Here is a 26,161-nt window from a genome sequence, read left to right on the forward strand (position 1 = left end):
GAAATGAGTGAAACTTCCTTGAAGGGATTTTTCGTTTCCACAAGTCTATAAGATGATCTTATAAGAACTCGGTTTAGCGAAAAAAAATTAATTAATGTATTAATTTATTCGAAAAAGATTCCTAAACGACTCGGTAATACTTGCAAATGCTTCTAATGAAATTTAATTTAATAAAATTAAAAGAAATTCAAATTTCCCGCGAGGAATTGGTGTTGCCGCCTAACGCCGAACATAGGAATATTTTCGAAGTATGGTCAACGCCTCTATCGGGAAAACGCCCAAGTTTGTCGTCGAATAGTTCAAGCAGTCACCGCTAGATGGCGCGTTGTAGATGGTAATTACCGACATGATGGTAACTTACCGATGGATACCGGTAGATTACCACGAAAAAGCGCCATCTAGCGGTGAAAAAAGAAACTATTCGACGACAAACTTGAGCGTTTTCTCGATAGAGGCGCTGTGATCATACTCCGAAAATATTCCTATGTTCGCCGTTAGGCGGCGACACCAATTCTCCGCGGGAAATTTGAATTTCTTCTTATATAATTAAAGTTTATTAAAAGCATTTGTCGATACTATCGAGTTTATTATTAATAAATTTATTTTTCATTAACGAACCTGTCCCGGCTTCGTCTGGAACCACTTTTGAACTTTCTACTAAATGTTATTTTTTTAACAGTTTTTATAAAGAGGACGGATATATCCACTGGCAACACTCTTCCATGTTTAGAAATCGTATTTAAATCTCCTGCAGGTGGTAATAAATACTTTATTCAAATTGTTGAATAATTACATTGGTCATTATTTCTAATATTTAAAAAATGTATGTACAAAAGTATTTACATGAAAATAAACGAGCGCTGGTCACGTCAATAATATACTTTATAGAAAAATAAAGTCGCAATTGTTTGTTACGATCGGGGTAGGGAGGTCAGTTTACCAAACGTACGATTCATCGATTGGAACATCAGACACAAGAAAAACGATGCGTGTAGTTTGGTAAATTGTTTAATAAAAAAATCATCCTGCCATTCTTGTAGAACGATTGGTAAAATGGGAGAACATAATGACTCTGGGCGTGGGCTGAATTATCTCTAAAAGTGCATTGTTATCACGTGGGGAGAATTATTTTAACTTATCCATTGAACACCAATTTCTCTTTCTCTCAAACATACATGCACACCCTCTCTCTCTCTCTCTCTCTCTCTCTCTCTCAGCGTTTAAAATTTACAGGATGTAGTGGACATGTGCGACGTCTTTTTCATTTTAACCTTTACAGTTTTATTGAAATCGATCTAAACCGCAACGTGTTAAAGTTAAAAGATACACGAATCACGACTGTGATGAATGTTTCAATTCAAGCAGCAGAAACTTTCGTATCGCTGAAATATGAAGCGACATTCAGAAATTTCACTCTACTTTCGTAATTAAGAGCTATAAAAACATAGCGACGCCATGGAAAAGAATGTGTACAGGGTGTCCCAAAAATATTGTAACACCTTGAAAGGGGTGGTTCGGGAGGTGATTTGAAACAACTTTTTCCTTAGTTTTCTCTTAATATCTCCTCAACGAAGCCTCGGACAACATTTTCGCTAAGGAAAAAGTTGTTTCAAATCACCTCCCGAACCACCCCTTTCAAAGTGTTACAACATTTTTGGGACACCCTGTATACATTAAATGAAGTAGTATCCTAGATGAACGTATTCGAATGAAAATTTGTCTTCGACGTTTACGAAAGGAAGCTCAACACTTCAACTATCGCCCTATTTAGAAATAGGTTCCCCATTCAAAGCCCACCAAAGTTGAAAATATGAAATGTATATTCGAAAGTTACATTATTTAATACGATGGAAATTCTGTTTGAACATTTTATAACAAAATGACTGTACAAAAGGTTACTGTTGCTAGGTATATCAAAACCTTCCGTTTTCTCAAATTGAGCATTGGTAAGTAGATGACCAACGGCACAGTTAACAGGTTCATAAATAGTGTCTTGGTAGATAAAGTGTTAAAGTCATCCAGGTGTTTCAAGGTTGAGTTCTGAATTTTAGGAGCACCATTAGTCACAAGATTTTGTGACTTTATAACAAACGTAAACATCGTGGATAGATTAGAAAACGTTCGCCACTTATCGTGACCCTGGAAGAACCTACGTCAATAAATATCTCAAACTAGCTACTTTTTTTTTTGTTTACCAGACACGATATATCGTACATTTAACATACAGTTGAAAAAACGTCATTATCGTTCACGTATGACACGAATAAAGTAGGTTTATATCTGTTTTGATTATCACTCGAATCACTAACAAGGCAAGTTCGTCAAATGATACAATCTAAAAAGCCTATAGCTTTGGAGAAACAAAGTACGCGTGAACCTAATCGCATCGCTATTTTCTATTGAAACTAAAAACGGTTTCGCTACGTTGTGATAACAGATTTTAGAAGAAATGTACTTCGTTTCTACAAAATTCCAAATTTCTTTGGAGTGTAGCAATCTCCGAACTTGTCTTGTAAGTATCAAATTGTCGTTTGCAGAAAATGATTCTCGCGAGTGTAGGGAGGAAAAGAATCGACCGATGCAGGTAGACCTATTCGAGATATTCGATTACTCGAAATTCAGGCAAAGTAAATTTTCACATTTTTGCATGTGCATTTTTTTATCTCAATTTTCAAATATTTTATTGGGGAAAGACTGAAAAATTCAAATAGTACGAGAGGTTTACTATCGACGAATCTTTTTTTCCCGAGCCTCGCATCCTACGCGCTTTTTATCACTGATTATTACATCGTACTTTCAACTGGGTTGTGCATCGTTTAGGACAGCGTTTTCCAAGTGTAACCGTTGAAAAACTTGTTCGTTTATGTACAATACAAACGTTCTAACTACACGAATTAAATGATATCCGGATAATGATTAATATTGACCTTCCACGTAGATACCATCGTCTCCTTAAAAACCGATCATTTTTACAAACTGGCAAACGCCGGTGCAAGATATCATCGGCGTACAGTGTTACGTATAAAGCCGTTCTTAAACGTGTACTGGTCATATAAAATCATTCTCGGTTTCCTCGTAGAAAGACGCTATTTAAAATTCTTTTCTCCGTTTCGCAACAACGTTGCGTATCACTGGACCTGCGATCGAGATCGCTGACGGTGCAATCGCAAACTCGACTACGGCTTAAATAAGTTTCTCTTTTTTGTTTTGAGGTATTCCATACAGAATTACAGTCCACGACTGCGTTTCTTCTCGGTTCTTTGGTCTTTCGAATTTTCTTTGGTTTTTTTTTTTTATTTTTTATTCTTCTGTCTTTCTGCGTTCACCTAGATACTTAACGTCTCACTTTTCACACGGTGATTCGATCGAAATGCGGTCACCATGACCGAGGTAGATTCATCACGTTCAAAATCATTTTAAAGTTTTGATCACAGATAGGTCTCTTCGATGGAATCCGTTCGCTGAAGTTTCCGGTTCTCGTCGATTCCCACGAAGTACGTCGTCACGAATCCTTTCGGTTTCACGTACGTGGATCCTCGCAGGTGGCACCTGACACCCTGCTGTTCGAGCACAGCCGCGGTTTCCTCTGTAACCTGTAAAGATATCATCCGGCTAGAGCAAAACGATTCAAAGAAAATAATAAATCCCATTTGTAGGAGTCTAAACGAAAAACAAGCCACGGAGATTCGAACCCACAACCCTCGGATCCCATAGTCGACCGCTTTACGACCAATTCCGTGCCCAACGAATAAGAACATGTATGTAAGCCGAACCTGTATCTTCCCAGGAACACCGGTAGTGTCCATCCTCGACGCCATGTTCACAGCGTCACCCCAAATATCGTACAATGGTTTTTGAGCGCCTACTACACCCGCTGTCACCTCTCCATGTGATATTCCAATTCTCAATCTACAAAATATTATTTACCTCATTCTTACGAGTACTTCATGGTTCCGAAGATAATGCACGCAGTTATACGTACCTGTAGGGTTTCGACGAATAGAACGATCTCGCGTTCAACTTGTCCAGGACTTCCAACATCTCAGCTGCGAACTGAGCCATCACTTTCACTATGTTGTCGTTGAAGTCTTCTTCGCTTTCCATGCTGTGCATCGAATCGCGTCGACTGGCTTCCAATCCGCAAGCTGCCATATACGTGGTGCCTGAAAATAATCGCGACGCTATCATCGGCTCGTTCTCAGAAAGAATTCGGGAAGGACAAGAATCGATGAAAGCGATCAACAACACTAAAATCAGAAAATCTGGACCACAAAGGGTTAAAAAGCACCGTCATCGATACTAGTCTAACGTTTTCTTTGTTCAGTCGCTCACCAGCAATTTTGATCTTTTCGATTCGACAAACAAAGTGCGACTCGAATAACAGTTTATCGAATTCGCAGATGATCTCGTTCAGGTCTGCCAGAATATCGCTCTCGTCGATGCACAGATCCATCAGCGAGGCAAACATGACAGCCACGTTGTTGTGGGCCTCGTGATAGGGCTCGTTCTCCTCTGTTCTATTCATGTTCAAGTAGAACTCCGCTGCGAAAACAGACTTAAATGATATTTAATTATGTCGAAAATGAGCAGCGATAGCATTCGAGGGTCGACTAAAGATAAACGTACCAACGTGCTCCGGCAAGATGTTGCGTAAGAGAAGTTTGTTGGCGTTCCTCGTGTGGTACGCTTCGTCCTGCTCCTTCGTTAACTGACGTTTCCATAGATAGTCCAATCTGCTCATGTACTCCGCCTGGATAAATCGCAGAATTTAACATATGCACAGATCTCGTAACATCGGAATCGCGGCGATTTCCAAATTAACGAAAGCTCACCTGACGGTCAATGAGATGCAAAGAAAATGTAAGGAAAACTACGCTTAAAATGTGCGCCAGTCTCGGTTCTAAGTGCGGATTCCACCTGTCACCCGACTGTGGAAAACAAAGTAGCAAATAAAGAAGGCAACGATACTGACTAACGTACAATTAAGAAATCAACGAGTTTACTACAGGTTGTCGAGAGTTACCTGAAACAAATTCGAACGGTGTATCCAAACATTCCCGGAATAAAATCCCACTATCGCGACGCCTATTACTAGCTTTAAGATGTAATGGATTCTCAGAAACAAAAAGCTCGTTAGGATTGCCAAGGAACAAGTTTGCGTCATTTGCTAAAAAACGAAAGAAACAATCATTGCACGGTATCGGAGAACGTTCTTCTGTAGTATGCGAGATTCGGCTAAAGGGAGGCCTACGGCGTACGAGTACCTACTAAACAGTCTTACCCAGGGTGTAGCTATGCATTCGAGATCGGATGCACCGGGCTCGGCTATACTGGACGTTACGTTGTTGGTTGAAAGGTCGTCCACGTTCTTGCATTCGAACTGGAAAGTCCAACGTTAATATAAGAAAAATTCTATTCTCGCAAGACCGTCTTTAGGGATGTTCACTTACGATCATATCAAACATAGCGCACGCTGCTAACATCGTCGTTATTACAAAGTAGAGGATGGTCCTGAGATACGTGCTCCAAACAACCTAAAATACGATTTGAAAATATATTAAGGGGTTACGCCACTTTGGTCTTTCCTTTGTTGTTGCTGTAATAAAAATTCTTGAAAAAGCGGTGCGATCCCTTAAGCGATTGCGTGTGTAATTACACGAAAGATATAGTAACGCTGACCTTCAGGCTGCTCTGATACAGAAAGCACAACAACTTGTTACGAGGATGCGGGACTTGTCCCTCGTGCTCGTCGTGCGGGTCCTTGTATCGGTTCCACGCGAAATGCATCCAAGCTATCGGGAGCAGAGCGATTAGGAACAACATGGTCACCGAATAACTGACCGCCGTGCTCGCGTGCCATCTGAAAGCAAATCGATCGTCGTACGGCTTCTACGCTTCTGTAATCGCTATTGCGTTACTAGAACCAGACATTCGAACGAAGGGAACATACTCGGAAAAAGAAAGCGTAGGTACCAAGAAAATGAGTCCCATAAAAATCAGAACGAACGCAGCGGAGCTGATGTAAAATTTGAAGAGCGGGTCGGGCTCCTTCAGAAATGGTATCTCCCATTCCCAGTTCCAAGGCTTAAACGTTAACAACAACGGGTTTATGTGTTCCCATTTGAACCATTGCCTGAAAAAGAAAATATCACAGTTATAGCGATTATGTCTGGATTAGGTCATTAGTTTAGACCGATTATTATTAGGAGGTACAGAACTGAATATATTGAAATGCTTTGTAAATCAAAATTCAAATGTGCCTTTGAATTTTTTTTAAGGCAGGAACTTTTTGGACGAACCAATATATTATTATATAATGTTTGTTATAGCTATGACTAGAATTGCCACCTCTTCTTATCCGTGACATGTTGAAGTTATTTTAACTCGAGAGTCAATTTGCACTTTGGTACCGCGTCACTGTTCTTTGTTATCAGTTCTCCGACTCTATTACCGCTAATCTTCGGATTTTCTGATAAGAAAAAATAGCAACTTTATCTAAACTACCGTTCTGTAGGGATTCCCCCACGTTTGTCGCTGGAGGGTAGCCAGTCGTTCCCTTTCTTGGAAGATCTTTATCTATGTATATATATATATATACATTTAGATATTCTAGGACTATTCTATTTAGGAATTCTAGTGTACGAGTGTGGGTCGCGATATATCGTAGACATCTTACTCCCACTTGGCGAGAGGCATGTGCTTAATAGCATTCTCCATCTCCGCATCCGCGGCTTTCAGCATCAAATGATAGTCCCTCAAGCAGGCGTCCATGAAGTGAGTCCGCCGTCTGTAGGTGCTGGCTAATACGTCGACGTGATTATTCACGGTACCCGTCAGACGTCTGCTGTTCCTGTTGGACGTGACACTGGTGGACCTGACGTTGTAAAATTTCACGTAATGCCTGTTAGCCACCGGAGGGGAGTCCGGAGTCATGACCGTCAAGGTGTTCTCGCTGTTCTGCAACAAGGTTCGCCTGTCAACGATGCGAAACGCTCAACGGAAGTTCGTTCGAAAGGTTGAGAATGAATCAGTGGCGTAGGAACTCCTCGTACTCTGTTCAACGGCTACTCATTCTTCGTTAATGCCTCTGGCTTCCTACGCCACTGGGAAATACGCACCTGCGTGGTCAGCTCGTCGTCGGATACAGGAGGCGTGATCAGGTAGCTGCGGATGTCGTACTTCTTCAAAATCTCGTCGTTCAAGGACTTTACGGGAACGCAGTTGTATTCTCTGGCGTCCACGAGATCCAACGTCTGCTGGGTGATGTGCACTTTGCCCGGTTTGCCCGTCTGCTCCATTTTATTGGCTATCACAACGTCGCGCGACCATACGTCGTACTGCCACTTGTTGGCGCCCAGGATCCCCGATATTATGTTTCCAGAATGAACGCCAATCCTCATGTTAACATCTACTCCGCACTCGCGGCGCAGCCTTTCTCTCACTTCTTTGATGATTTTTATCATATCGAGTCCTGCAAGAGCACGTATCAGTTTATGCGTATTCCACGGAAAATCCAAGAAAGGATTACTGTTAAAGCTCAAAAGCGATCGACTCGACGTGGAATTACTCAGAGATAGTGGCAAAGTACCTAGATCCACGCAGCTCTTCGCATGCTGAGAGTTTGGAGTCGGTACTCCGCTAACGCAGTAATAGCAATCGCCGAGGAATTTAATTCGCAGGACGTTGTGCCTCTCCGACGCCTCGTCGAAGCTTCCGAACAGCTCGTTCAATGTTTCCACCAATTTCCGCACCGGAAGTGCCACGGTCAGCCCAGAAAAATTCACCACGTCTGCGTACAAAATGCTCACGTTGTTGTGCGTCTCGACGCACAGGTCACTGCAAGCCGAACGATCAATTACAATTTTGCTATTTTTTAAATATAATAATTCATAAATGACTTAAAGTACGGCAATCGTTGGAAAGGACTCGTACCTATGAGTTCGTCCTTTAGGCGGTGGCGTCTTGTGTTCCTCTATGAACTTGAAAATATCCCTAAAGTCCTTCTTGATCTTCGCAGCTATGTGTTGAGGAAGTATGCTCCGCGTGAGTTGTTCCTAAGGATTTTTTAAGATCGTGTAGCAACATTCAACTTCATCGTGAAAATAATATACGATACACACCTCCTGATCCTTTTCATAAGTAAGCCGCAGGGTTGATTCCACGCACTTCCTGCGATCGAGGAAGGTGCGCCTGATGAAAACCTCATTCATGAATCTGAAGTACAATCCTAGGCCGTTCACGCAAACAAAGTAAATCGTGTCCGTGATAATCTGTGGAAGCGGAGATTGAAATACAACGACGTTCAATTGGAAGCAATTACGCTGGTCGAAACGATTAGAAGATCACGTCGATTTTACGTATTGGACAAAGTGAAATTTGTGTATCGTTATAATTGTAGAAGAATTAGTTCGATATTAATGTTACAAGGGTCGCCGCAATACGCTCAATACTACGCTTTCGGCTACCATTAAAAACAAAACGCTTTCTGCAACGCAGTGCAGTACCACATGAACCACGAAGATCGTGGCGTCCTATCACGATTCTATTACTAATTCTCTACTATCGCAGAAACTTTCATTTCTCGTTGGAGTAATCGAGGTTCCGCCGTGACAATTTTAAAGATCCTTTAATAATATCGAACAGCGCTGTTTCTTCGTTTAAGCGTCACCAGTCCCGCATGAACTGGACGACATGTACTCTCGTTTACCTTGGTGGCGAAATCAGTCGCGTTCCTGTAAGTGATCAACGAGAGAGTGACCAGGTAGCACATGGTAGCCGTGATCCCCAGTATGAAAGCGTGCAGATTTTCCGTGAGTGGTAGGAAGACGTAACAAGCCAGGAGCGCGTGCGTTGCGTATGCAGGTCTAAAAAAGAAACGCAGTTACACGTACGGAGCGGGAAGTTCATGGCTACGGCGTCGTTCGCTGGTAGAAAAGGTGGTACGTGCTCGCAATTAGCCGGATGGGATCTAATAATAAAAATTACACGCCTCTGGCGCGCGGGGAATCACGTTTCCCAGCTTCGACGTTGACGAGAGAGTAAGGATAGGTAAAATTCTTATCCGGGTAAAAATATTTAAGGACTTAAAGATAAACGTTCGTTACTCGTTGGATTAGAAATAGAGTTTACACCGTAGAACGAAATATATCGCGACGAGGAAGTGAGAATTTAAGTGGTCGTTAAGCGAAGACGTTTCGGACGATTTACGGTACAATTTTTATGAGCGCTCGGAACTCGAACGGAAGCATGAATGAAGATGTTGTATTCCCGTCGCGAAAAGCACAGGAAACAATAACGACGGCGGGATCTTGTAACTTTTCTTCGAACGTAAACAAATTAAAAGTAGCCGTGCGTAAACGTTCGCCCGAGGACGATTATTTGCGAAGCAAAGCTTGAGAACCTCTGGCTAACGTATATATTTAGATATATCGAGCTGTTTTACATACATCGTAAAATCTTTCATGTCTGCGGGTCTATTGGTTCAAAAAATGATTTCGAATTTACCGAAGGCACACAAAGTACCGTATCCCGCTGAAAGGCCAATGGCGTCATAGCCGTCGGATACACGCGAAAACTGCTCGCCTGTACAATGTTAACGTGCCGTGGTCGGAATAACGAGAGATAACAATTTACGGTGGCTTCCTTATCTGCGTCATCGGGCCCGGAAGGGATACGGTTTACAACGCAGGTAACACGAGCCAACGGAAAACAGGAAGTGTCTTGTGGGACTGTCGCGGAGTCCTTGGAATTAAACCTCTGCCGGAGTTCGGAGTTGCTGGAGTTGCGAGCAAGTCTTCGAGAACGGATGCTCGAATAATTTGTAGAACGAAGAGAGGCGTGGACGTTAGAATAATAGCGCGACAGATGATATTGTTCGGTGGTCCTTGAACTTTAGAGATTACAGAGACTTTAAAATTAAACTTTAGAGTGTCACATATGGAACTTAACATTAGTTATCGCAGAAGCTTGGTTAGGTATAACTATAGCGAAAGAGGGGCCTGAACGTTGCAATAATAGCTTTACAGATAATATTGTTCGGTGGTCCTCGAATTTTAGAGGTTACAGAGGCTTCAAATTTACACTTTTGTGCTCTACGCGTGGAACTTGACATTAATCGTTGTAGGAGCTCGCTCAGAATCGTAAAATGACGCCGTAGAGGTGCCTATACGTTACAATGATAGCGTTAGAGATAATATTATTCAGTGGTCCTTGAACTTTAGAGGTCACAGAGACTTTAAAGTCCACTCACGAGTGCTACATATGGAACTTAACATTAATTATTGCAGAAGGTTGCTTAGATATAACTATACCAGGCCTAAGCGGGGCCCGAACGTTACAATAATAGCGCTAGAGATAACATTGCTCAGAGGTCCTCGAACTTCAGAGGTTACAAAGGCTCTAAATCCCGCTATCGAGCTCTACGTGTAGAGTTACGTCTCTACCCAACGTTAATTGTTGCAAAGGAACCACAACTAGGATTAACATCGTTAGATTAACATCGATAAGCTGGTCGAGGATGTTTCGTAACAGTTTGTTTCGAGGAAACGACCCACGAGACTGAAACTGGGGGAAAAAACCCAGCTGAGGTCGGCGATAATTAAATTGGCGGCCTTGGGACGAGAAGCGGGGGCAGTTCCTCGCGTTATCGCCGTTACCTTATCGGTGGTATGTTCTCGGTGTACGTGAGGGTGTAGTACAACGGGACGGCCAGGTCGCCGGTCACCAGCAACACCACGATCAGGCAGGACAGCATGACGGGCATGTAGGTGTTCTTCGCGATGATCTTCGACCGGAAGGAGAGCGCTATCACGGGACACAGCAGCGCGCTTCCCACGCTGTAGACGACCACGTCCGGCACGCAGTTCTCGATGCTGACCTGTTGGTCAAAAATTCAGTTTTAATTATGAACGATCTAGAATCTACCAGTAGAAGCGTCGATTATAAATCATTTTTCCAAATGAATTTCGTTTCGTTTGTACCCATTTCTACCGTAATCGTACAAATTACTGGTATTAAACACACTTATCTGACGTTGAAAATGTATCCATTAGATCGATACTTATTGAGAATGCGTTTGTTTGAATTTGGAAATGGAAAAGAAATGTAGTTCTCGGTCGTCGGGTAATTTGAATTACCTTTCTTTTGTTATTGAGCTCAAGGAATTCGCAGCGCTATCGCTTCGTTAGGAGATTAGCGTTACGTGTTTATATTTTTGCTCGTCAACGTGCGGGCGATCATGGAAGGATGCTAGAATATTCACTAGAGGGTTTCGCGAAACAATCGCTACGAAGAATAAGATCCTCTAGTAGATACAGGGTTGAGAGTAAAAGTTTACATTACATTACATTATTACATTATTATATTTTCCGAACAATGTACAGAGAGTTCTTTCAGATGAACACGTGGGAGCTTGAGTATATGTCGAGGCAATTCAAAATTTCCTTTGCAAAAATGTCGTATGATGCTTCGTTTTTGAATTATTAACGAAAAAGCACCGACCAATCGCAGCGCCCGAGTAGCGCGCGCTCAGTCGGGAGAGGCTGGCCCGATGGCTGGGCGGGGCGTCGTGGCTCGAGCCAGCCTCTCGCCGCCGACCGCGCGCTGTGATTGGTCGGTGGTTTTTCGTTGATATCTCCTCAACGAAGCCTCGGACAACATTTTCGCTAAGGAAAAAGTTGTTTCAAATCACCTCCCGAACCACTCCTTTCAAGGTGTTACAACATTTTTGGAACACCCTGTATAGACGAATATAGTCATCATTACACAAAATGTAATTTCTTCACGATATACGCCATGACGACTGCATAGTCGTCAAACACAGCTGACTGGTTAAATAAAATAAAGTATAGTAACAGCTTCCACGCACTGAAGAAATATACACAGTATTATAAACAGTGGGTCCATTGCGTACAACAGAGAGTGAGATTTTTATTTTTTAAACACCGTGTAGCGTACGGTGATTGCAGCGTGACGACCGGGCACTCCTTCCCAATGGGAAATTATCGATTTAAGGAAAATTGGACACGTGACGCGCAAACATGGAAAGACGCGTCCCGGGCGGTTGTGTAACGCGTCTAAGTTATTGTTGTTTATGTAATTAAAGCGTCGCAATAATGAAAACTTAAGTGGAGCAATGCACAGGGCGGGGCATCTGAAACAGGTCACCTGGTTAATTAGTCTATTTTTAAAGATAGAAGAAAAAATATTTCAGGCAGAAGTTGTTTGGTTTACACGAAGAACATAGTTCGCCGATGTTTTTTTGGTTCCAGGGGCGCCAAGGACGTTTCGAGGTCGTTCGTTCACTCTTCTTAAAGGCATACTTTCTTATTTTCTTATTTTCTTATTTACTTTGGTACGACAACCTACGAGGTCAACTCTACGTATCCAAGGTCACAGGAAGCGAGCCATTCGGGGAAAATATTTCGTTTCGGGAAACAAACAGGCTTTTATTATTAAAAATAATAAAAGTTGCTCAGCTCGGAGTGCGGTTGGATCTTCTAATCCAAATTCGAGCACTCTTCGACTGGGAAATATTCAACGGGAATCTAAAATCATTAATATATTGAAATACAAATGTCATTTACAAATGTTATTTACAAATGTTATTTTGGAAATAGGACAGTTTAATAATAAAAATAAACCGTTTGTTAATGAATTATTGTATCTTCGACACACTGTACGTACCAATTTGTGAAATGGTGACCGATATATATTTATCTCGGAGTCCTTAATGCGGGCATAATTTATGTACATACTCGTTACTTAATTTATGTGCATGCGCTACATGCTAACCATACAAAGTTAACTAGATAAACTGATCTTTAGAAATTAACAGGCCGCGAGCGCATTTCGAGTGTGTATTTTCTAAAAATTAGTCGATCCACGTCGCATGATCGCCGCGTCCACGTAACGCCGTTTAATAGCGTTCCAATATTTGAAGTTCGACGACAGTTGGACTTTCGAAAATCGTCGAGTACGCGTAAATAATAATTACATTTATTTCTGTTGACAAATTCCGCGACGCGAAAACAAGTAGAATTCTTACATACCGATAAAATATTAGACAACATTAGGCGCGAAACATTAGACAAGCCTGCGCGCGATTATAAATTAGAGAAAGCAGAGAGGAGTTACGTAAACTTTCGTCCAAATTTTACTTAAAATATACGCGACGAATGAAGAGTTCACACACGATTTATTTGCGATTATTCGGAGAATTGTTGATTGATATAATTTAATTGGTAAAGGGTTTCCCGGAGGAAGCTTTAAAATTTATTTTTTAATGAAAGGAAATTAGATAATATATCGTGGAAATTTATACGGTTTACAGGATATAAAGTAGTTCCTGCATGCCTCCCTATGTGGCGCTGTAGCAGTATGGTGTAAAACACCATGTATACAAATGTATAACTAGAATATAGGACGAACAGTGAAATATTTTTTATATAAATTTATCGACAGTAATAGTAAGTAAGAGAGTTATATCCAAAATAAGGAATCTGCAATAGTTCAAATGGACGTTAGTTGTAGATGTATACGATAAGGATGACTAGCAATAAGATAACAAGGCTGTATACATTTTAGTTGTAAGCCAATAAAACGTATTAACCAACCAGCACCATGTACTTTTCACGTTTATACATATTTTCATATTTCTATGTAACCGTTAGCGTATAAGTTTTCATTCAATATATTACGTTTTCTCATCCGTGAGTTTTCCTTGTGTTATACGTATACAGAATATATTAAATTCGTTAAGAAATAAAATTGTAGAGACCCTCTTGGAAAACGTTAAAAATACAACTCGGTAAATAACGAGTCACGTGTTTACCTTTAGCGAGTAATTGGAAACTCGCGGACGGGTAGAAAATTCGCCCGTCTCTGCTTTCTATTCGTTAGTTTCGGCGAAGTAACGCCATCTAGGAATCTAGTTTCGCTCACCATTGTTACCAAGATCAAACAATACGTGGTGCCGAGCGCCAGTTGCAGCAGGACGAAGAGCGACAGATAACCATACTGGACCCTCCTCTGGTAGACCGTGAACAGCTTCTCTAGGCTCTTGTATTTGAACTGTTTCTGAAAGTGAAAGCCCACGTGAGGTTATGTATTCGACGTGTGACCGATGTTTGAACTTTCTAGAAATGTTAACAACGATAACCGTGACGGCACTTTCGATGTCGAGCCTTCGACTATATGAATATAGTCAAATTTCGTTAGAAAAATATTCCCTATATGAATAGTCAAATTTCGTTAGAAAAATATTCCCTATATGAATAGTCAAATTTCGTTAGAAAAATATTCCCTATACGAATAGTCAAATTTCGTTAGAAAAAAATTCCCTATATGAATAGTCAAATTCCGTTAGAAAAATATTCCCTATACGAATAGTCAAATTCCGTTAGAAAAATATTCCCTATATGAATAGTCAAATTTCGTTAGAAAAAAATTCCCTATATGAATAGTCAAATTTCGTTAGAAGAAAATTCGGTTACGCTAAAGCATGTAGCAAAAATATTACATAGGAACGGCTTTGATCCCCCACTCCTATCTAAGAAATTTGTTAAAATCTCAGACCCTTACATAATTAACGAGTGTCGCATAAAAAGAACCTACCTACCTACTAAATTTCCTACTAAATTTAAAAATAAAAAAAAAAAGAAGTAAAAGAATTTTCGGTCGACGCGAAAATATCGATCGCGATCGATATCGTATGCCGGTAGCAGCGCGACGAACATTTGGTAATCCGTTCGCGCGACTTTCACTCGAAGATCATTTAAATTTAACGCATGATGTGGCAAGCGAACGTTTCGTTAGCGTACAAACGAGATCGCGGATCCGTCGAATTTATGCCGATAACGAGTCGCTCGAAAAAATGAAAAGAAAAAAGATTTATTAAAACAACGGAAAACGATGGGCGATATATCGAATCGAGGGCGAAACGGTTAGGTCCTTTTAAACGCGCGCACGTGAAAATAGCTTTGTACATATTTGCGAACTGAATCATCGAGTGGACGCGAGTGCTCCATCACTGTCGATCGTTCGCCTAAAATAATACCTGGCGTGTACTTATAATCGGCGTGATAAGAGTGGAAAAACAAACGCGCGCCGCTTCGAAACGTTGCGATTATTGATTTAGAGAAAGCTCGGCCGGCATTGTTCCGAACGGTGAATGGAAATCGCGAAAAAAATAAAGTCGAGCTTTCGAGGCGTTCTTTGCTTCTAGCGTGTACCACGTTTGGCTCGTGTTCTTTTCGCACGTTTGTTCGGGTTGGAGAAATTGTCGTGCATTGGTTCTTTTTTTTTTTTTTTCTTTTATCGCGTTAACCTATGAGGCCATTTGCTGGATTCGCTATTATCGGACGATTTTTTAATACCTCTCGGAGTACGATGTAGAGCTTGATGTTTCCATCATGTGATTATTTTTATTTTTGGAATGATAAGATGGCTCGCGATAATTTTAGGATCGAGGCAATAATTTTGATTTTATATTTCAAATGGTATCAATGCTTGTTGACCATTTCAATATTTGGTTGAGTTTAAGAAAATGAAGTTTGTCGAAACACCGAAAACTATTCCAAACATACTCAGACAGTATGTACATTAACGGTACTCAATATTGTCGCCCCTACCAAAAAATTCCCCAAACCTTCTCAGACAATATTTCCGTGTAGACAGTACATACATTAACAGTATTCAATATTCCCGCCAAAAAGTACCTCAAACCTTCTCAGACAGTAGTTACATTAACGGTAGTCAATATTCCGGCCAAAAAGTACCTCAAACTTTCTCAGACAGTAGGTACATTAACGGTAGTCAATATTGCCCCCCCCCCCCACCAAAAAGTTCCTCAAACCTTCTCAAACAGTATTTCCGTGTAGACCATATATAAATTAATAGTATTCAATATTCCTTTCAAGAACTACCCCAAACCTTCTCAGACAGTATTTCCGTGTAGACCATATATACATTAACAGTATTCAATATTCCTACCAAAAACTACCCGAAACCTACTCAGACAGTAGATTTCCAGATTTTCAAACAATAGATCGAACCATTTCAAGATTTAAATGTCAAGACGGCCACCATTGTAACCGTCAGCTAACCCCATTTTCTTAAATCCAACCAAATATTTTGATTCAAAATTTCGAGCAATGAAATTCGTAATAATTTTAGGATCGAGCGTTTCGCAGCTTCGAAGATTCCTCTAACAAACGGTGAACAGGGATGCTTATATAGCGATTCGCTATCAGTGTTTAATTTAAAATGTCACTAACGCTTGTTTACCATTTAAATTAATTCAAAACAATGTTCTATGGAAATAAGATGTATTCGCTGACGTCCAAAGGCTCGCGGTTCGAGCGTAAACGATTTCGACCGATTCGCCATCCTCCACGTGAATTGATCAACGACAATAACAACAAGTAACGCACGTTACAAATTTTCGTTATCGTCTTTTTTACATTTACGTTCGAATCGAGAAGCCTTCGACGTCGTTGAATAAATTCGATTCGCGGTGACGTGGATCGATTTGAATCTAATTTCGTCGTGTAATTCAAATCGCTGATTCGATTGGAAATAATAATGGATCGAAAGGTTGTTTATCTTTCGTTCGTTAAGAAATCGAAGGAGAACGCGTCGTTTCCACGGCTCTTCAATATGGCATCGTGCGATTACTGCGACCAGAAATACGCTCGGTCGCGTGACATCCAATCGGAATAAGATCGAGAGAGACGTAGACGGTTCCGCTCGCGAACGAGAACACTAAAAAGTCACGAGGACCTCCTGGTTAAACACGTCACTGTCGCACTTGACACCTCTGTCAATTCGCACCTCCGGTCCACTCACTCTAGACTGAAATACACACGACGTTATGCAAATATTTTCATCGAGCTCGTCTTTTCCATATACTTTTACTAACTCGTTACAAATAACGTGCTAAACGCTCTGTTATTAATGCAGGGATACATTTTCAACGAACCACGTAACATTCGTTATAGTCAAAAGCGAAGATAAGGAAATGAAAAAATAAAAAATAAAGGAAAGGTGCGATACGTTTCTTTTTCTTTTTGGAGTTGAAAGTCGATTGTATACAGTCAGTCTCATAAAATTAAATGACAAGTCAGATATCTCCAAATAAATATTTTATTATAAATGTGTACACGAGCGAACTTTATGCGTGTATTTATAACGAAATATTTATTTGAATACATCAAACCTATCGTTTAATTCGGGGCTGTATTTCTATTTATTTACACACGGAAAGGTTCCCGCGCAGAAACTGTGCAGAGTCGGTGATAAATCGTGATAAATCGCTAACATGCAACGGAAACTTCGAAGCGCGAAACAAAAACGTAAGAAAACAGAAGAAGAAGAAGAAGAAGGAAAGAATTACAAAAACGCTAACGTGACTGCGATATGTCGATCGGAATTCGAGGTTTTTCGCCTGATGCCATATGTAAATTGTTGATTACACGAAAGAAACGTATCGCTACTTTCCTCGTACAAAAATTTCCTCGTCCCCGTTTCCAGTAATGACTAACACCGCGTTAAATATCGAGATACGGGATGACGCAACGATTACTCGGATAGGTACGAAAAAAAAAAAAAAAAGAAACTGGTATAATTCGCGCGCGCGCGCGCAGATCAGCTCGATAAAAGTATTCCCACAATCGAATCTAAAGTGGCTGGACTAGCTCGATATAAACCAGTTCCGAATAGTTATTTCCTCGCGGTGGTTTGCGGTGTCGCTCGAGTGCGAATTCGCTGTACAAATAACGAGATCGGGAGAGATATTCCGCCGCCGGTTTCGACCAATAGCACGGTTCAAGAAACTAGCTACGAATTATTGACCCTTCGAGCTGAACGAGACCATTGAATAGCGATCCGCGTTGACAGGCGATCAACGAGACGCGGAGATAAGGATATCGATCACGTTTTTCGACGGTAGCCTTGGCTTTCTTTACCTGGCATTTCGTTCGCTTTTCGACGAGCGATGTACTTTCGATATACTTCGGAAGCGATTCGGAGCCGTGCAGGTCCCTAGAACCGACGGTCGTCAGCGATTAACAACGGAATGGTTAAAAATAGAAGCCGCTGTTTATGGAGAGACAGTATAAACCAGGAAATCAATGCCGAACAACGATTCCGACTTGTTAACAAAGTAAAACAGATAACGATAGATAACTATTCGGATAACAATGCCAGACGAAAATATCGCATTTTTGCTTCTTGATTGCGCGGTACTGCCAAACGGTGCAATCATCGATCGAAACGATTTCGTTCTTCCGTGGTGCTGGACGGATTGCTCGAGTCACGTGGTATCGGTGGCGACAAAGAGAAGGATAAAGATAGAGGTCGTTGTGTTTCGTTAACGGTCGCTTAGTTTCCTCGGTTTTGAGCAGTTTTGACGAACAGCGGAGTTCGAAGGCAGTCCTTTGAGTATAAATCGAATCATCGCACACCTGGCATCAAAACATGGTTAAGACTATGATGGAACTATGAGGGATCGCGCTATTTTGGTCGCAATGTTGAAAGAGAACCCCGAGTGACCTTTACCTACAATTTTATTGGGGTCTGAAAATAGGGGACGAACCACACACGCATTAATAATTCGATTAAATTCGACTATAGTGTCGATATTCTTCACACCACCTGAAAATCAGGAGCATTGTTTCTCAAAGGAGAATAGACTCACAAGTCGTAACCAGTATTTGCGCACGGATGACATAAGTTCAGTTACAGAAAACGCTATTTCAACAGTAATTCCGGAACGGTATGATTATTCTGTCTTCTATGACGCCGATTCTATGAAGGAGCACAAAAGCTCGATTTAGGGCTGTTGTTCCTCACAGAGGGAACAGTGGAACGTAGTTTGCGTAAGTTCAAACGTAGAAAGCGTTATTTTCACGAGAATTTGAAAATGGCCCCTCGAGTATCCTTCCACGCTAAACGATGAACTCAGGTATAACGTTCCTCGGAGGAGTACGGACTCGACGAGACTACAATCATTGGCACAAGCATCACATAAATTAGTTCAATTACAGAAAATTACTCCACGTTGTACGTCCACGGTTTCTTCGAGCGGAGAAATCTCGAGAAGCAATTCGATACCATTGTTCTTTACGGTACAGGCATGTTTAAAAATTACTCCACCTGGAGAAGTCTGTATCTTTGTTGACGATGCTTAGCTTTCAATCTTGATCGAATGAGTACATCAGAGGACCAATTAGGGGCTGTTGTTTCTTGAAGAAGTAGAGGAGTGTCAGATTGTTGTTCATTCAGGCTACGCCATTGTGATCAGTCATGGTCAGAGTAGGTGTACAAAAATGACGATTACCAGGGAATTTACTACTTGGCTGGGGTCAAAATGGAGCCCTTGGTGTAATACCTCCTGTGTCCTTTTACTAAGAAATATATAGATTACTGATCTTTCAGAATACACTATAGCGATCAGTCACAATCAGTATAGGTACACAAAGTACATCTAGAGATTTCACTACTTGGCTAGGGTCAAAATGGATCCCCTGGTGTCCTACCTCCTGTGTCCTTACTTCTACTAAGAAACATACAGACTGCTCCTTGATACTACGTCATAGTGACCAGTCACAATCAGTGCAGATACACAAAGTACATCTAGAGATTTCACTACTTGGCCGGGGTGAAAATGGATCCCCTGGTGTCCTACCTCCTGTGTCCTTACTTCTACCAAGAAACATACAGACTGCTCCTTGATACTACATCATAGTGACCATTCACAATCAGTGCAGATACACAAAGTACATCTAGAGATTTCACTACTTGGCCGGGGTGAAAATAAAGCCCCTGGTGTCCTACCTCCCGTGCCCCCAATTCTCTCAACAAACAAACAGTTCCTGCAAGCCACGCAGCAGCGATCCCGGCCCACTCCAAGTACAGAGAAACTACCACGACCAGATATTCCACGGTTCGACTAGTATCTCCAAAATGGAACCCGGGTGTCCTAGCTCCTGTGCCCCCAATTCTACCAACTGCTCCTGCGAGCCACACGCCAGCCACACGCCAGCCACCCGGTCGCACTCTCAAATACACGAAACCCTCGGATCCGTCTATCCTCGAAACGAAACCTCGGTTATCCTACCTCCCTGGGTGTCCTCGTTTCTACGAGCCAGCCTGGCCCGAAGCGCGTGACTGTCTTTCCTCCGCGGTATGCAGGTCCATGGGGGTCACGCGATCGTCGTCGGCACCATGGTACACGGAAACTAACCGGCAGCCACTGTCACCGTCGCGAGAATCCTCGTACGCAGAGCGGCGCGTGTCCAACGTGCGCGTAATCTCCGACGGTCACCGGCGGTCTGACGGAAAATCGGCGCGTGCGAGTCGAACGGCGTGAAATATGGTGCTCGGCAGTTGCACGATAAAAAAAAAAAAGAAAAAGAGTACCGTAGGTGTACGGTCGCCCGGCGCAGCCGCGCCTCCACCCAAGCCCGCCGTGTCTCCTTTCCACGGACTGCGACGGTAGAAAAGCACCCAGGCGCCGCGGCGGTGGCCCCCCCCCCCCCCGCCCCCCCCCCCGGGCCCCCCCCCCCCCCCCGCCACGGTAAGTCGAAACTTTCGATACCGACGAGTCCTCCTCTCCTCGCGTGCGTTTCGCGCGTGCGTTTTCGAGCGTTTCGCTGCAGCTCGCGGCGAACCTTTCGGTCCGGCGAATATTGATCTTCAATCTCGAACGGAGCTCCCGCCCGCCTCTCTCCCCGGAACACCCCCCTCTGCCGCTCATCGCCGGGTGCAATTATCATAGGCAAATTGCGTTGCGTTTGATAATCCACGGACGTCGTACGGGTATCGTCTGCAGATGTTTCTGGTTTTATATGGGAGATGTATTCTCGAGGATTCGAGCAAGTAGCCCCTCCGATTCGAATCTAGGCTTTTTATATTTATTTCTAGAGGCGGGAGGCCTGGAAGACACCAGGGGTTGATTTTAAAAGATCCCACTTCTTGTAAATAGGACTCGCTCGGATTGTATAATTCACAGCTCTTCGAATTTAAGGGTTTTCTAGTCGTTTCTAGGGCAAGAAAGCCTGAAACAGATACATATACGTAGAATTATAATTTACAATCAAGTGAAAAGGCAAAAGAAGCTGATTTGAAAGGATCCTACTTCTTGTAAACAAGACTCGCTCCGGGATTCAGAGACAGAGTGACACGCGATCGCAGTAGGAGATCTTATCTGAAACGATACACTGCCTACAATAGGAATCTACGCTACCTGAACGATACAGAAGCGCACCGGCGCTCTATCTTGGAGAAAATGACAGCCTCGAGGCATTTTGGGTTAAGAGAGACGAGTGTTGAGATAGAGCAAGGTCTCAATCATGGCGAACGCGGAAGTAGGATAACGCAGGGTTCGTAGGGCACGCATGACTCACTGTTTACAGGCATGCATGACGCGGTGATTGTGACTGACGAGTCACGCACTCGTTAGATGGTTAAACGTTGGAACCTCCTGCGTCGTTTTAATGTTTCTACTTCTGGAACACGTAACTAGATTTCTCTGAGTAACCTTGGCTTCCTGGTGAACGAACCAAACGTTTAAAAACATTTTCTTTATCTGTAACTAGAAATAAACAATATGTAGAGTACAGTAGTATAACGCGTGCCACAGTTAGATAACTCAATCCTCAATTATATTTGACATATCGGTTGTTTCTTCCTATGCGGATCAAGAAAATATTTTCTGAGACCTTTGGAAGAATTTATCCCGTACCTGGGGAAATGTGTGCATAAATACTGACGCAATCCTTCTATCTATCGCTGCAAAGATTCCTAAAAATGAAACAACGACTGATCAGAAAATGAACGTTCGAAACCGAACCATGTGGACGTCGGAAATACATTCTGTACTCCTTATCGTGGCTATTTATGGAATTCCTTAGACGAGTATCTATATAGCCTCGATAATCAACGTACATACGATCAATGTATATTCGACCAGTAACGGTGAGTTCGAACAGCGAGCTTTCGTTCGGTGCTCGGCATTTTTATCTAGATAATTTTCGCCGGGTCTCCGTCGATCGGTAACTGCGATACCGAATACCGTAAAGTCGTCGAACGATATCTGGGTTAGATCTCGCGTGTATAATTTTTTCATTCGACACAGACAGTCGGAACGACGTGTGCCGAATAGATTATACGGCGGTCTAAGCAACAGGGTTCCACCACGTGGAGTCCACTGTTCCAATAAACCTGAGGCGTTTACACGCGTGAATAAAGCCGACGCTTGACTACGCTGCTTCCCTTTATCTTACAATTAGCTACAACATCATTCGATTCGTACGTGTACAGTAGAAACCTGTGATACCTCCGAAAATTTTCCTGTCAGCTGTCGGAATTTAACGCGTTCAACGCCACGTCAGCTCTTCCTCGAAGAACTGAAGAAAGGTTAAATAGGGCTATATTTAAAGGTTATCAAACGAAACGTATTCGAACGAAATATTTGAATTTCTATGAAGTTACAAAAATAAATACCACGATGAACGTTCGATCAGGCTGCACTCTACTTTAACCTAAAATTTTTAAGTTTCTTTCACATAATCCTGTAGATTTTGTCGAGAAAAGATCCGGAAGCGTAAAGTTTCATCCGCCAAAGTAAAGTGTAACCTTCGATTACGCAGTTTCCGACAGTCGGTAAGGAAAATTTATCGCCATTAGAAATTTTCAAGAGTATCGGTCCAGCGTTAACAATTTAGTCGATTCCGTATCGTTAACAATTCAGCCCACAACTTTTTGCGTGACTTTTTCTCCCTACGCCTGGCATTTCGGTACGCGATAACGTTTTCTTAGGATCGCGGCATAAACACGGTTTTTCCTCGTTAATTCAGTGGTATTTCGCGCGCTTCGAGGTGACATCGATCGATAATTAGATTACAAGAGTAATGTTACAGGAAAGAAGGCTACGAGGGCACCGGTACACGCAAGAAGTCGCTATCTCGGCAACGCGGTGAAGATTTTCGTGTAATTGAAATTGATCGTAGATATCGCTTATGATTAATTCGACGATATGTTGTATCGCGTTTTTTTTCTTTTCGCAGTGACGGGGGATTACGTAAATATATATATATATATATATATATATATATATATATATATATAGAGAGAGAGAGAGAGAGAAACAAGAATGGCCGTTACCCGCGACAATGGATGGAGTATTTGTTGTAACGTCGACGCCTGTGTCAACAAAACTCAACGATAACCGTAACAGAAAAAAAAAAGACGTGCTCGATCTCGAGAACGTCCTTCGCTATAATCGGTTCGCGTATCGATAGCGGAGTCGTTCTGGAATCTTTAAATCGTCGCGCTAAGAAGATTACTGGTGCCAGCGATGAAAGCGGAAATAATAGCGAACGCGTGAACGAAGGGGTTGAAGCGTTTTGTTTTCTTTAATCGACGTTTTGTTTGAACGATACTGTTGTGGAAATTCCTATCTTCGCCGCTAGATGGTACCGCGCGTTTGCGCGTTTCTCACAAGTCCTCGATCCGTTTTACACTTATATATGGGCCTGGTATGTGGTTTTACTGACGAGTGGACTAGCAGCCTCAGGACGAAACGATCCTTTCGTTTTCTTCCCTCTGTGAGGGTTAATAACGAGACATATTAATATGGACACACAGGGTTTCGTGTATTGTATAAAATGTTTAAGTATGGATATAATTTTTCCTACCACCGTTGGAAAATAGAATTCTAAAATAGAATTCTTTCCTTTCGGAAAACCCTTTGTATACCAATCTTAGACAGCCATCAAATTGGATATTCTAAATAGATGAACGCCGGAGTCGAAAAGTCTCCAAAGCGTCAAGATAGACATCGAAGACGATCACACTGGAATAATTAAAGTTCAGGGTCCTATTCGAAGAACCTCTTGTCGTTCGAAGCTGTTAACGCCACCGAGACGATAAAATATAAAATCTTCCAAAACCGTTTCGCACCATAGAACCGAGGAGACCATTACTCAACGACAATCACCTCGGCGATCACTGCCAAGGCTCTATTAATATTCAATTGACGTTGGATTTTCAACGAAACTCGTTACTGGTAAACAAGTTAACCGGGTTTAAGTCGCTCCATAAACTCCTTAACGCGTTAGTCATTATCGTTCGCGATTAAAACGCCCGTGTGTACGCCTTATCCGGTCGAAACGTCCCCGCGTGATTCCATTTAGGAACATTTCGCTTATTTACCGCGCGCTATGGAGTAAACACGACGATCTCGTGCCTGGGTTTCGCAGGAAACTGCAGTACCTTAAAAATATCAATGTTTCTGGTACTAGACACGAGGATTCCGTTATACAATAAACGACGTAGCTTATAAATATAAATAAAAGCATCGCTTCTAGTTTACAGTCAGTCACCCTCCGTGTCTATCAAAGAAATTTGTTTAAATTAAACAAACAGATTCGCCGTTCTCAAATCAATTTTTCATTGTGAATACATAACCTTCATTCGGATAAGTTTTTTCGATAGACACTAAGGGTAGGAATATTTATCGTTTTGCGTTTATGCACGGTATAGATTCTATGCACGTATAGATTCTCCCATATTTGCCATAAACGCATAGACATACGCGGTCTACTTATAACAATAGCGGAGCCGCTACCATCTCGCAAGTGGTCACGCGTTTCCCAATTCTACCCAAAACAAAACAAAACAAAAAAAAAAAAAAGTAAAACAGACTCACTCTCAAGCTGGACCACGTCCACTCATCGAGATAGTTGGGCGAGACGATCCTGCCGTCGTCCCTCGTCTGGAGGGAGTTCAAGGACGCCCGAGTGACCAGTTCTACGTCCATTTTGCCGCGTTAGGATATATATCCGGGTATGAGCTATCGGAGGAACTCGATCGACGACGACGCGAACGACGACGACCTCGCGGCTGTTCGATCCATCGCGACTACGATCCACGACCGAACTGATCGTACGTGAAAATGACTCACGACCGAGGCTCTGCCCTGAACACCTCGCGTTCCGTCGTGCCGGACACTGCGGCACCACCGTTAGTGCACCGTTTTATCGTGATAAGGGAAATGGGCCACTCTGGACGTGTACCCCTCTGGCCCCCTCGCTGCCGCCGTTGGCGCGAAGTAAGAGCCTCTTCCGCGACGAAATCGCGCTTTTCCGTGCTTTCAGCGTTTTCGTGGCGCGCGCCGGAGCCGCGCTGACCGTCGGAGATAAAAGGCCGTGCTCGTGTCGTTGTCCGTGAATCGCGTTTCGCCTCGGGGATTACCCCGTTCCGTAGGAGCGCTATCTGCTTCGAGGACGCTGGGATCCACTCGAGTCAGACGGGGATTCCTCTCTCCTGCGACAGCGCCCAAACGGTGACCGCTTCGCCACTGAAAGTAAAACGGTGGATTTCAGTTATTCGAACGCGGCTGTGGATTAGAGAAATTGAACGTAATTGGACTGAGCCGTTTCCACTCGATGGAGAGATAGCGAGCGTACACCCTGTTTCATTGGGGCTATTTTTTTTTTAGAGGCTTACAGAAAGCGGATGGACGAAGAGAATACGTGTCAGGGTTCGCTGATAACTAGACCGCGGATCTTATGCATTTAGGAGTATTAGTCGACTAACGTGAGAAATATGTCCTAGATATAGCTAACGAAGTAACGATATTGTTGTAATAATTGTAGAATATATTCGGCGTTATGTATATTTTGTGTATGTCCTCTATATTGTTATATGCCAGAAATGCATAGAAACTTGCGATCTAATAATAACTATAAGGAACGAAATACGTGACGTACAGCAACGTTTCGTTTCTTGTTTACGAATCCGAACTTGAAATCTTGCGATTTAAAATGGTCTGCGTCTTTACGTAACCCGCGTAATAATTGCAGTCTTTCACGATTGGATAACCAAGTGTCGAGAGTGAAAAAACCTACCATCGCGTTTATTACCATTGGTTCGTGGGTGACAATAACGAGTATCTGATTACTGTAATATTATTTCTAGGTATTCGAATAATCTTCTGTTGGTTTGAAGTTGTAGGGCCGGGGGGGGGGGGGGCCAGGTCACCTCGACTATAGCTCTGTCTCGATTAACAATTCGACGAAGTCCGATCGACGATCGTTCGTCCTTTTCTATTTTTCGCTGTCGCCGCATGGCAACACGCCGCGTTCACCATAACGTGCCA

General features: G+C 42.5%; 1 protein-coding gene across 3 annotated transcripts; it reads right to left on the reverse strand.

Annotated features, from left to right (window-relative positions):
• Positions 1 to 3,422: 3,422 nt before the first annotated feature.
• LOC128894871 (adenylate cyclase type 2-like) lies at positions 3,423 to 25,620 on the reverse strand. Of its 3 annotated transcripts, none has more exons than XM_054156903.1 (20): positions 24,710 to 25,599; positions 13,942 to 14,076; positions 10,656 to 10,876; positions 8,708 to 8,864; positions 8,121 to 8,270; positions 7,933 to 8,054; positions 7,589 to 7,836; positions 7,119 to 7,471; positions 6,677 to 6,957; positions 5,951 to 6,133; positions 5,680 to 5,860; positions 5,451 to 5,534; positions 5,282 to 5,380; positions 5,024 to 5,167; positions 4,833 to 4,928; positions 4,627 to 4,750; positions 4,333 to 4,542; positions 3,983 to 4,163; positions 3,774 to 3,909; positions 3,423 to 3,593 (listed from the first exon to the last, which is right to left on the reverse strand). In XM_054156903.1, exons 1-20 carry the CDS (start codon positions 24,818 to 24,820, stop codon positions 3,429 to 3,431), a joined length of 3,381 nt encoding a protein of 1,126 aa, XP_054012878.1. In that variant the 5' UTR covers positions 24,821 to 25,599; the 3' UTR covers positions 3,423 to 3,428. The 3 variants fall into 3 exon arrangements, with proteins under 3 accessions (XP_054012878.1, XP_054012879.1, XP_054012880.1); XM_054156904.1 differs by lacking the exon at positions 24,710 to 25,599 and adding an exon at positions 20,117 to 20,707; XM_054156905.1 differs by lacking the exons at positions 3,423 to 3,593; positions 3,774 to 3,909; positions 3,983 to 4,163 and having other exon boundaries at positions 4,375 to 4,555; positions 24,710 to 25,620.
• Positions 25,621 to 26,161: the final 541 nt, after the last annotated feature.

The sequence above is a fragment of the Hylaeus anthracinus genome, unplaced genomic scaffold (genome assembly GCF_026225885.1).
Source record: "Hylaeus anthracinus isolate JK02 unplaced genomic scaffold, UHH_iyHylAnth1.0_haploid 4, whole genome shotgun sequence".
Taxonomy (NCBI): domain Eukaryota; kingdom Metazoa; phylum Arthropoda; class Insecta; order Hymenoptera; family Colletidae; genus Hylaeus; species Hylaeus anthracinus.